General features: G+C 42.1%; 1 protein-coding gene across 3 annotated transcripts in view; it reads right to left on the bottom strand.

Moving 5' to 3' along the window:
* The window catches only part of POU2F2 (POU class 2 homeobox 2), a 216,477-nt gene that overhangs the window by 31,892 nt on the left and 170,876 nt on the right, over nucleotides 1-13,709 (bottom strand). For all 3 annotated transcript variants that reach the window (XM_056542917.1, XM_056542918.1, XM_056542919.1), the window contains exon 6: nucleotides 2,431-2,490. In XM_056542917.1, coding sequence (XP_056398892.1) covers nucleotides 2,431-2,490 — 60 coding nt within the window. The remainder of the gene's footprint in view (nucleotides 1-2,430; nucleotides 2,491-13,709) is intronic.

Here is a 13,709-nt window from a genome sequence, read left to right as displayed (position 1 = left end):
CACACCCTGGTGTCACTCGGGCCATATCATCTGCCCTGTATCTACCCTGCATCACACCCCGCTACCACAATTACATGGCTATATATCAGAAAATTACTTACAGCAGAGCAATATATGAAGAACTGTGAGGCTGGGATCAGTATTTTTAGCAAAACCAATAGTGCAACTAATACAGATAAAAATATAATAGAAAGATTTGCACCCCTTTCTCTGTTTTGGCCCAACTTCTGGTTTTGGCTATATAAAGCGTGACAAAAATACTGTGTGTGAACTCAGGACACAGAAAGATTGTTTTTCTTTTTCTGGTTCTGCAGTTAGCTAGGCAGAAACAGGAAATCTTTGGATTCTTCCATAGAAAATTGAGATGTCATCTACAGGAGACATACAGTGAAACCTCTTCAAATGGGTATTTGCGACTGTCCTAGATGGGAATACCCCTTTGAAGAGTTTTCACTGTATGTCTCCTGTAGACAACATTGCAGTTTACTATGGAAGAACCCAAACATTTCCTGCTTCTGCCTAGCTCACTACAGAACCAGAAAATGGCCCATTTATGGAATACCAGAAAAGGTCCCATTCAAGGTATTTATGTCATAAATGGGTCCGGTCCAGAACATCTTATCCCCTCTGCCCAGCACCCCGGCTCACTCCATGCACGGAGCTCACTCTGACACGCCTTTCCATGTATCCCTATGGGAGAGCCGGAGATACATGAACGCTGTATCTACAGCTCTCCAGAAGAGATAAATGGAAAGGTGCATCGGCCAGTACTTTTGTGGTGGCCCTTCTGTACACTATTGGTCCTATCAGGTGGATTCAGTCCCAGTCACCTGGCCCCCACACTCCTCAGAACTCTTTTTGCCCATAAAGAGTTAATGTATTGCATTAATGTGTTAATAAGTGTTTGTATCTTTAAATCCTGTTGTTAAGCCCTATGTAACCAAAGAAGGTGTAAGTGACCAGGTGACTTGTTGGTGACGTATGGGACCCCTTCAAATTGCTCCCTTACATAGCAGAGAGAAGCTAGCTTAGCGAGTTGAGTGCTGAGGGACAGTCAAGTGAAGAACTGACAGTGTCTGGTGTTCCTGAGGGAGACCGAGGCCTAACCACACAGCCACTATCCGTGGAACCCCCTACAGGTGAAAGTCAAAGCCTGGTAAGCATGAATACAGAGGAGAAGTCTAGTCAGCATAGTCAAGTCTAAAGTGAGTGTGGGTTGCATAATTGAGTCCAAGTCCACTACAAGTCCCAGCGAGCCAGCAAGCCTCCTGAAGTACACTGAGCATCTCCTTGGGCCTCAACTGAGCTGTAAAGACTTTAACATCTGTCTGCCTCAATAAAGTGCCGTTGTTCCGTAACCTTGCATCGGAGTGATTATTTGCCCCACGCCTGGCCCAGGAACCAGAGGCCATACCTCGGGTGGTGTAGAGGATAACCACGCCCTGGCATCACGAACACTAAGGGTTAATACCATCTGCCCTAAGGGTTATAACATTTGCCCTTTCCAACACCCTCTATCACGCTTTCACATACAAATGGAAGAACGGTCTTGTGGCTAGGGGATAAGATGTTCTGTACCTGCGTTCCCCTTTAAATGTTCCCTAGATGTGGGTCCCAGCTCTAGAACCCATGCCAATATTAAGTTCAGTTGCTACCCAGCCCCCTCAGGCCTGTCTGTTACCACCAGGGGTGGTCAGAAAGCCAAAAAGAGCTGAAGCAGGGGAGTTATGCAATTTGCTTAACTTCCATTGACGTTATTGAGGGTTGCGCAAATAGTGTAGTCCCCAAACTACACTGTTAATGTAATTTTTGAGAGTGGGAGAGGTGGGCCCCACATTTAGGAGACATTTAAGGCATTTCATGTGGATATGACATAAATTTCCCATACGGGAAGACAAATGAGGACCGCCCAACATTGCATTAAAAAGTTGTTTTCTAGGAAAGTGGTCTTTTCAAAGATGGTCAGTACGCATAATAAAGGGTTGACCACAAAATCTTTGACATGAAAACTAGTCTGAATAAGAGGGTGTTTTTTTCACCATACATGGGTCTATGGAAATGTATGTCTAGTATGCAACTATGCTTGGGGCAAAACATCTACTAGCTACCCTAGCCTTGTATCTAGATACCCTGATGAAGGCAGCGGCCTGTTGGCTCAGTTTTTGCCAGCCAGCACCCAGGGCACATGCTCTGCTAGCCACCCATTCCATATCTTCAACCCTGAACAGTACAAGAAGATCCCTTAATAATGAGGCTGACTTAATATCATACAGTCTTTATATGCGTGGGCAGCACAACGTTCATGGCCTGACAGTCTCACATGCAGGAAACGATCTCCTGCACTCTGACAGTGACACATGACACATACATGAGAAGAGAGAGCGCTTTCTATCTGTCAGTGTCACATACAAATGGAAGATCAGTCATTACCTGCTACACCCCCTTCTGCGTGCAATTTGCCGAGGTGTCCCGGTTTAGACATTCTTATTTCTGTAGACAGAAAGTGAGAAGGTTAATCAGAATCAGGTGTACAGATTTAATAATATATACAGATATAGACCTATAATTGTATATACTGATATCGATAATATATGGTAATTGTGCATACTGACATTCTCCATCTGGATGCTGGGTAGGACCATCATGTTTGCTTTAAAACTTTTTGTATCGAAAATTCTTTGACAGGATCTAAACCCCTAACAGCACTGGTCTTAAAACTGCTGTTGGCTGTCTGGGCATGCTGGGTGTTGTAGTTTTGCAACATCTGGAGGTCCACAGTTTGGGGACCAGTGCCTCCCAGCATACCCTAGTATATTTCTACCAATATGGAATATGCACCATGGTGGATAAGTACACTAGTGGAAAAGTACACTGCAAAATATGGGGCAGAAATTGTTCTGTGTATTCTCACGCTTTTGACTGGATTCATTGTCAAAAAAAACACAGTGTAATCCTGTCCTGAATCTGGTAAGGAGGTAATTCCCCAGGTTTTCTTCGCACCCTGTTAGCCCTTGGACAGCCTGTGCCTGCTGCTCTATTGGTTTCCATTCTGACAGGCCTTCAGAGATATTACCTTCTATTTTTATTTATCCCACTAACAAAATGTTTTCCCTAGCCATAGAACAGAAGATCAGTGTATGACAGCTGGGGGTCCACCCTCACAGACCCCCAGCAACCTTGATAACAGGGGCCCCAGGTATCCCATCTAAATGGAGTGGGGGGTCACACTTTCACTCTGCTGGATAGCTGAGCACAGCATTTGGATGGGAGACTTGGAACCCTGTTCTCCAGATCGCTGTGGTGTCAAGCAGTTGGACTCCCAGCGATTATATACTTAGCCCCTATCCTTTGGATGGATAAATGTTGGTGGAACAACCTCTTTAGAGGTGTTGTCCGAGCAGTTACACCTATTTCTTATCCATACGATAGAGATAAGTGTATGTTCAGAATACATGTCCTGAGCAGTCTCTGGATCAGGATCCTGAGTCTCCCACTGGGATGGATCAATGGTCTCACGTGCACACTACCTCTGCCGGAAAAACTCGGCAGCTCCCATAGACAATGAATGGAGCGGCAGTGAGCCCACGTGAATACCACTCCATTCCAAAGGGAGACTTAAGACTCTAGGGGGTATTTATCAATAATGGTCTTGGCTAGATAATTTTTGTTGTTTGTCTAGATGCGTTTTTTTGGCGGTGCTGCTTGAAAATTTATTATATATTGTTGCAGTGACCATAATAAATTTGGCACAGATCTGCACGCAGATCATTTTCTACCGCCGCTTTCAGATCATGTCTACCCTTATTCAGAGGAGCTTGTTTGTCTATGTGTTTGGCTTTATTTGTTTTAGTTTTAATTTTAAAGGGGTACTCCGCTGCTCAACGTTTGGAACAAAATGTTCCGAACGCTTAGAGGCGGCGTGGGAACTCGTGACATCATAGCTCCACCCCATCATGACATCATGCCCCGCCCCCCTCAATGCAAGTCTATGGGAGGGGGCATGACGGCTGTCACGCCCCCTCCCATAGACTTGCATTGAGGGGGTGGAGGCGTGACATAATGAGGGGTGGGGCTATGACATCACAAGCTTCCGGCGCTGGCCCTAAGCGTTCGGAACATTTTGTTCAAAACGCTGAGCAGCGGAGTGCCCCTTTAAGGCAAACTAATGTCTAAAAGAAGGTCTGCAAAGAGAGTCTCCCTCACATTCGAACAGTGGTTTACCTTGCCGCAGGCCAGGAAAAAAAAAACTTTATTGTTCAAGAGACGGAGGTTTTAGTTGAACAGGTATTTTTTTTTCTTTTACCTTTTTTTTTTTTTAATTATGTTATCATCACTTTGTCAGACATTTTTTAAACTTGGGCACATGAAATTGTGAGATGCTGGCCATTGCTAACAATCTCATTGTTTCTTATGTCTTTACCATTCCTTTTTTGTACCTTAAAAAATATATCTGATTGTTTCATATGGACAACTGTTTTACTTTTCCTTTGGCCGTTTTTTTAAATTATTAACCTATGTCTTTAAACCTTCTTATTCTCTACCTTATTCTCTCTCTCTTGCTCCCTTCCTTTCTCCCTCTCTTTCACTCTGGCTGATGATTTATTTATTTAATTTTTTTTGCAAACAGACAGGAGTAGTAATCTTTTTTAGATGTTTTGCGGCTTTTTTGTTGCGGCAAAATTTGCGCAAAAATATAAAACACGCAGATAATAAATTTGTGACCATTGCATCCGTCACTTCAAAAAATGGCCTAGCAACACCAAAAGGTAAAAATGACGGATTTTTGAACTTTGAAAAAAACCAAAAACCCCCTCCCCCCCCGCAATTAGCGCAAAAATAAATGAAATTTGCAAATGTAGACCCAAAAAAAAGCAATAGAACACAATAATAAATAAAACCCTCAGTTCGTACGATAGTGGGTGGTAAGGGGGTCAGAATTAATGGTCGGACAACCCTTTCAATTCATCAAAAACATTGGAGCAGATTTATCAAAATGTCTTATTGGCCCATAGCAGCCAATCACAGCTCAGCTTCCTTTTCTCACATTGCGCTGGTGAAATTAAAGCTGAGCTGGGATTGGTTGTCTAATATATTTTTTGCTTTCCAGTTTTCACTTTCTCCTTAACTTTCTTTACAAAGTAGGATACAAAAAGATTGCTTCACAAGCATCAAATGCACAGGAAAAAAGGGAAACGAAAAATAGATCCTGTAATAATATTCATACATCGTGCACTGCTCCATATCCATCCTATCATCATTGTTTCAGTATTGTTTTTCTTTTGCTGCTATTTTATGTTCTTTAAGAAAGCAAAAAAAAAAAACAAACACAAACAAACAATAATCTAGGAAATATATAGAAGACACACAAATGCTGACAGCCCTGAAATGTGTATAAAAGAGTGATAAAAGAATGATGCCTTTTCCAATAGTCCCTCATATTTTTGCCGTTACCTCCTGGTTGGTGCCTTTAGACATTACTTATACATCCCCCATGAGTACAAGCGGAGGTTGTGGGGATTACTGATTCAGTCAAGGAGGCTGATGGGGGGGACTCTCACTTCTGCTTCTAGTTTCCCTGCTAGCAGCCAATTTACCGAAAAAATAAACTAAAAATATACTTGACACTTAAGAAATACCACAGTGTTCTATGCAGAGCTCACATACACATAGCTGTATATTCTTCACTGTTCATTAATATGGCCATTATTACATTAATTGAGAGGAACAGTGGGACAGCTGTAGTGCCGATGTAGACCAAGAAAGCAGTAAATAAGACCAATAGCTATAGTTACTCAATAAACGTCTCAGTTAAGTCCTGAAGACCATACTATAGTCCAGATCTGCACTCATAATTTTGTAGACTTTATAAATATCTCAGCAATTCTTTTCTGGGTCAAATGTCCACATAAAGACTGCTCCAGGGATCTGCATTCTTTGAAGTGTAAAGATTACAACAGGCAAAGTACAGTAGATGGATATAGGAAAACCTGATACCCATGTCCTGCATTATAGGAGCACAGGTGTTAGATATGCTTTTGATAGGCATTGATCAATGCCTCAGGCAGGTTGTACTAGCAAATCTGCCACGGCAGCGACTGAGGCCTAGAGAAAGCCCTGGGCTGCCATGACAACATTTTAAAACTTGCAGTTGCATTGCAGGGGTACTGATCAGATCCCTGAACCACCAACGACGCACTGTATAACATTACAGTTAAATGTCTGGCATCGGACGGATGTCTAATGCTATTCACTTATGGCGGGTGTCAGCTGCAGATAGCTAAAATTTGACATGTATTGAGCAGACTCAGCTCCTGAGCCTGTGCCACACATGTACACCCGACCCTTTATGTAACTGTACATTATGGGTCGGGAAAGTGTTGAAGATGTTCCCTACGGTAATAAAATTCATAGCATAGCCTAATCCCAACGATAAGCCAATTGAAGGTACTGCAATACTTAGAAGAACATCTGTACATTTAATAGTGGTTGTGCATGGTATTACAGTTTACTTCCATTTATGTGAATTGGGCTGAACTGTAATACCATATAATGCTACTACCAAAGGTATATAGCTGCGTCTGGTACAAAAAAAGCTGATTGGCAGAAGCGCCGCGAACAAGCCATGAGTTTTGTAATTCCATAGACCCCCATCAGATCACTTAAATGGACACTGTCAGATTCAAAAACTTTTTATATGTTGTACATGTTGGCAAAACATTAACCTTTCTAATATACTTCATCAGAACATTTTATTTCCTTTCATAGAAATCACCACTAGGGGTCCCCATACCATCCAGAACATAATCCTGTCTGGTTGCAGTATTATCTTTGTCCAAGCTGAAACACAGGCAGGGACAAAGTCCAGGAAGTGAAGGCGGGACTAGCACTCCTCTGTGCTCACTCCTGTCCTATCGGACTGCAGCATGAATACAGAGAGGAGGGGGTTACAGAGCAGCCTGCAGTGATTGGATGAAGAGACCCAGCACTCAGGGAGGAAGATGAGTCATGCAGAGTGAGGACACGCCCCCTCCAAAGCACAGAACGACAAACCAAGTGAGCAACAGAAAGAAGGTATTTGTCAAAGAAATATAGGGACTAGACACATAACAATTATATGTATGATCAGAATCAAGCACTGAGTAAAAATGGGGTTTGTGGGTTATGACAGGTACACTTAAATTTGGCAATGCATTAGGTTTTTCACGGTTTCTCTATAAAGCTTGTTGTATTAGATGACAATGACAAAGTTAAAATTACAAATCTCCAATTGATCTCTGTGGCCTACTCTAGTCTTCTACTGATGGGGTGCTGAGCTGTTGCTTGGTATTCACTACTTTTCACAACAGCACCAAACAGTGACCGAAAAAATCAAAAACATCAGATTATCACCTTTCGACAGATATCAGACATTAGTCAGCAGCTGTTACAATGTTTGTGTGTCAAAAAAGTTCCAATAGCTAACATTAAATAGTCAAAATTGGCCTTATCTTCAGTATACGGACAGCTTTAGGCTGTGATCACGTTGCGATTTTTACACGGTCTTCGTTTGAACACATCTTGAAAGCAAACTATCAAGAAACTTGACATTTAGCGTGAAGTGAGTTCACTGTAACTTGCATTTGCAGCACATTTTACTAGCAGTTGTGCAACTGATATATGTATATCACGTGTAAAATACATTAGTTTTTACAATGTTTGAACCCAGTTTATGGGATTTATAGATATAGCCTAATCTTGTAAATTCAAAAAGACTCATCCAAACTCATACATACTGATGGATAGAAAAGAAAGGAGAGAGCAGTGCTCCGTAGTGTGATACTGAGGGATAAAACCAGTGGGCACAAATATGGTGCTGCTTACCGGAGATGGTTGGGCAAAAACAAGCACAACTTTGGACAGAGTATGAAGTAAATGGCTACAGTCTTCCCACTCGAACGCAACGATATGTCAAACTTCCTCCCAGTATAGTGGGATAATCAGGCGCTGCATGCAGCGCCTGATTATCCCACTATACTGGGAGGAAGTTTCTGACATACTGACGGCAACATTTCTTTTTGCATTAGGTTGTATGTCATAGAAATATATTTGTTCCCATTGAAGTTAGATGTGCTACCTGAACATCTTATTAGGAAATTTTGGAGAGCGCATATATTTCAGATTGAGACTAGGATATTGAATATGAGTTGGTAGAGCAAGTCAGCATATTCTGGGTTAGAAATAGCATATATAACTCTATACTTTAGAACTCTGCACTCCAGTACAATAAAGCTAACCAAACTTATCCCAGTATTCCAACACCATTTCTTACTACCAATAATAAACTAATAGGTTAGATCAGTGGCCCCCTAACTGTGGACCTCCAGATGTTACAAAACTACAACTACATCCCATAGAGATATCCCATAGAGATACATGGAGGGGGCGTGTCTGCCGTGGCGTTCTGCTGGGGATGACATGACTGTTTTCTGCAGACTGCCATGGCCACTTACAGGAGATCGTTGGGGGGCCCCAGCGGTCGGACCCCCTGCGCCATCGTTAACTTATGCCCTATCCTTTGGATAGGAGATAAGTTATATTGAACTACAGTTCTCCTTTAACAACCTACACCAGAGGTCTCAAAACAATGGACCTTCAGGTGTTACAGAACTACAACTCCCAGCATGCCCTGACAACCTAGACCAGTGGTCTCCAAACTGTGGACCTTTAGATGTTGAAGAACAACAATTCTCAGCATGCCCTGACAACCTAGACCAGTGGTCCCCAAACGGTGGTCCTCCAGATGTTGCAAAGCTACAGTTGTTGCAAAACTACAACTCTCAGCATGTCCTGTCAACCTAGACAAGTGGTCGTCAAACTGAGGACCTCCAGATGTTGTAAAACTACAACTCTCAGCATGTCCTGACAACCTAGACCAGTGGTGTCCAAACTGTGGCCTTCCAGCTGTTGCAACCGTAGGCTGTTCGGGCATGTATTCTTGCAACAGCTGGATGGCCACAGTTTGGACACCATTTACCTAGACCAATGGTGTTCAAACCGTGGACTCCCAGCATACCTTGACAACCTAGACCAGTGGTCTCCAAACTGTGAACCCCCAGATGTTGCACAGTTTGGAGACCACTGGGTTAAATTTCTTAATATATATATATATATATATATATACCATATATATAATATATATAAAATAATTTCTTAAAAATATATATAAATATATAAATCTATGTGACATAGTACTGTAAGCTCCAGCACTGATGTCAGTAACCGTGACAATCTTTGTACGACATTATGGTATATGTTGCTGCAGAAAAATTATTCAAACATAAGGTATTGTTGTCCGGACCATAATGTGTCATGAAATCACTAATGTTATTGCTGGATGCTACAACAGGAGCCTCATACATGAAGCCTGTGCGTAGTTTCACAGTCTCACACATCAATACGACACTGAATAAGACAATATAGTATTCAACATATACACGGTTGTAAAACCTCCCACGAAGCGCTCAGACTGCTCAGTTATGGTGCCAAGCTGTCAGGTTATATACTTTTCACCTTATACCGTGACAGTATTGTGATCCCCCTCACTCACTTTCATCTCGTACTACTCATTGCGACACTCTCACTCCGTCTCTTTAAAAATTTGGAGTAAAGTTATATTAAGCATTCGGCAGAAGCGCCGCCATCCACCTCTCCATTACCTACCATTACTCCATAATCTTGAGTTTCTGCAAGATCTATCAGTGCAAAAAGAGCATCAATTAGCTGTGCATGCTGGGGCTACTAGTTCTGCAACAAGTCACCTATACCCTGATGCAAATAACGCATTATCTATTTTCTTTCCCAGCATCCCCAATATTTTCCAGATGGAACCTTCTGTATAATCCACGTACTGTACACCGGTACCCGTGCTAACTTTACGATACTCCTCTCACCTGTTGCCCAATGATTAGAGATCACCATGATGGGAAGTGGAAGCTGCAAGCAGCAGAGATCTCAGAAGATATAAGAAAGTAATGAAGCAGAGACAGCTTGTAGGAACTAACCCTCCCACACTCACTGTTAACCCTGATTCTTCTACACTTAAACTGTATTTAACCAATGAGTGGCCTGGCTTTAGTGACTCTTAAAGGGGTATTCCAGGAAAAAACTTTTTTTTTATATATCAACTGTCTCCAGAAAGTTAAACAGATTTGCAAATTACTTCTCTTAAATTTTTTTTTAATCCTTTCAGTACTTATGAGCTTCTGAAGTTAAGGTTGTTCTTTTCTGTCTAAATCCTCTCTGATGACACCTGTCTCGGGAAACGCCCAGTTTAGAAGCAAATGCCCATAGCAAACCTCTTCTAAACTGGGCGTTTCCCGAGACAGGTGTCTTCAGAGAGGATTTAGACAGAAAAGAACAACCTTAACTTCAGAAGCTCATAAGTACTGAAAGGATTAAGATTTTTTAATAGAAGTAATTTACAAATCTGTTTAACTTTCTGGAACTTTTTTCCTGGAATACACCTTTAAATTCGTGCCTCAACTTGTGCGTTCATCCCCAACAGCTGTGGTCTCCAACCTGCGGACCTCCAAATGTTGCAAAACTACAACTCCCAGCATGCCCGGACAGCCTTTGGCTGTCCGGGCACGCTGGGAGTTGTAGTTTTGCAACATCTGGAGGTCCGCAGGTTGGAGACCATTGCCCTACAGTGTGTTATGTCACTATTATATCTACAATAGACATTATAAGCCTGTACTATAGAACGTAGTATAGAACGTGTCTCCATATTGGCTGTTGCAAAACTACAACTTCGAGCATGCCCGGTATTTTAGGATTTATCCAAGGAAATATATATATATATGTGTGTGTGTATATATATATATATATATATATATATATATATATATACTGATATATATATATATACTGTATATATATATATACACACACATACACACTTTTTCTTTTTTAATGGGATAGTGTAAAAATAAAAAAAAGATGGTACTCACCTAGCTTGATCCCCTACTCTGACGCTGCCAAGGCCCGCTCATCACAGCTTCTTCTTCCTGGTTTCTATAATACATTGTCCCAACAGGAACAGGCTCAGTCAGTGAGCAGTTCTTGCAGCGATAATGCATCACTGGGACCAGAAAGAAGCAGTGATGAGCGCAAACTGGGAGCTGCAGCTAAGGGTAAGTAGATCAGGGTAAGTGAGTATCTCTTCTTTTTATTTTTATACCATTAATTTTCTATTTTTATATAAATATTTCCAGACAACCCTTTTATTAAAAAAAAGTGTCCAAACCTATATGTATATGAAAAAACACAAAAAAACAACAAAAAAAGAGGTGCGCTCCTAGTGTAGACAATCGTGGTAGTGTGCTTCAATGTGCGCAAAATTAGGAGGCTTACCGGAACGTGTTGTGCTAAGAGCACAACACCTCAGCAGGCATCAAAACTCGCAGGATGAAATGGAGGTCAGCAGCCCTGGTTTCCTTTCCAGGTTCCTCTCGGTAACTGGATGGGTAGCAGAAAGTAATGGATATGATCCAGGAAGACAGGAATTACCATGTGGCGCTTCTCCTCCTAGGACAGATGTAGGCACTAGTGCCTACATCTGTCCTAGGAGGAGAAGCGCCACATGGTAATTCCTGTTTTCCTGGATCATATCCATTACTTTCTGCAAACCTATATGTAGAGCATAATAATATTGTACAAACTTACTGGATATTTGCATTGAACTGGAAGGTATAATGAAGGTGTAGATATTGTAGTTGCCCCATGTCCCAGGTGCCTGTGGACCATTAGAAGGCAGGGAAGTTATGAATGGTAAGTAATATTTGGGGGGAGCTAGTACAGATTTTACAATGGAATTCCCAGGCACTTCTCTGGGGAGTTGTAATAAAACGGGCAGATCTCCATAACAAGCCTAATAACCGCGTTCATTTCCTAGCGTCCATGTATGCATCTCCTTTTCACACTTTTTCTTTCTATAACAAGTCTAATAATCAGGCTGAATGGATCCGGCATCATTATTTCCTGCTCGAGCATTCACAGTGTTAAGCCGACATTTCCCTAGAGCCCGGTACTAACTTGTTCACTAATAGATGCGTTGCATAATTTATAGCATTCCTATACATTTATGCATAGCCCTGCCACTGTATTGTAATTTCTATGATTGATCAACTGTGATATGCCTAAAGGATTAACCAGAATGCTGTCAATTTATCCTCTATACATACAGTAATTCCCAAGATTATGCACCCCCCCCCCCCCCCCCCTCCGCAGAGGTTTACACTAGTTATAGTCTTAATACACACAACGACATGACCACAGGCCTAGAAAACACAGTGTAACATTCAGGTTATTTATGACACCACCGCTGCAATCCTTTGCCTTGGTAAGGTCTCAGCATGGATTACATTGCGCATTAATGGACGCATGATACATGATGACTTCTGCCTTTGTAGAAATATTATATTTCCGTGAGCTTATTACACTACAGGCGTTAGATATGTGTTCGGTTATAAGAAGCAAGCAGGGCGTTACATGGCTGATTGGTTTGACTATATGGCGGAGCTGGTGTGTTCGTTGGAGCGTGGGACAGTCCCTTAAACCACATCCTGCAATAACAGAGTGACTTGGAGCGGCAGAGAATGACGCGATGATACAGCGAGCACCTGTAACTCCACACACAGCGACACTACACGCAAGCTTTACAGTGATACAGAAAGAAGAACTATAGTAACATAGTTCATGAGGTTGAAAATAAAAACAAACAAACCATCAAATTCAATCTATATCCTTACTGTGTTGATGCAAATTGCCCCATAAGGGTGTATTCACATGTACAGTATCCTGAGCATATTTGATGTTAATCTGCAGATTTTAAGCTGCAGATTTTATGCTGCAGAGTTCAATGTAAACTTAATGACTGAACACAGCTTCAAATCCTGCGCAACAAATACTGTATGCACAGGATACTGTACGTGTAAATAGACTCTTAGGGTCGGGTCACACAGCGGATTTGCAGAGTATTTAATGCTGCGGATGGGCTGCTGGCAGTCACAGAGCTACGGCAGAGGGAGCTCCCTGTTCCCTGTAGCTCTGTGTGTCCGCTCATATTGGCGGATTTCCCACCAGAAGTCATGAGTTGACTCAGAGCTGACACAGAGCTATCCAGCCGCAGCAGGAAGCTCGCTCTGCAGTTGCTCTGACTTCCGGGAACGCATCTGCAGCGTCAAATATGCTGCGGATGCGCTGTGTTTGACCCTATCCTTACAGAGTCAAATTTCTTTCCATCTTTGAATGTTTCGAAAGTATTGACACTAGAGATGAGCGAACTTACAGTAAATTCGATTCGTCACGAACTTCTTGGCTCGGCAGTTGATGACTTTTTGCATAAATTAGTTCAGCTTTCATTTGCTCCGGTGGGCTGGAAAAGGTGGATACAGTCCTAGGAGACTCTTTCCTAGGACTGTATCCACCTTTTCCAGCCCACGGGAGCACCTGAAGGCTGAACTAATTTACGCAGGAAAAGTCATCAACTGCCGAGCCGTGAAGTTTGTGACGAATCGAATTTACTGTAAGTTCGCTCATCTCTAATTGACACCATCTGTCACTGAATTATGCAGAGGCATTCAAAGAAAGGGGTACAATGACATAATTGGGTGAAGCCTCCTGTTGGTACCGGGTCATACAAACCCAAGGAATGATGCTCCAGATTTGTT

The sequence above is a fragment of the Hyla sarda genome, chromosome 10 (assembly GCF_029499605.1).
Source record: "Hyla sarda isolate aHylSar1 chromosome 10, aHylSar1.hap1, whole genome shotgun sequence".
In the NCBI taxonomy this organism is placed as follows: domain Eukaryota; kingdom Metazoa; phylum Chordata; class Amphibia; order Anura; family Hylidae; genus Hyla; species Hyla sarda.
The sequence above is the reverse complement of the archived record's forward strand: the minus strand, read 5'-3'. Positions and strand labels throughout refer to the sequence as shown.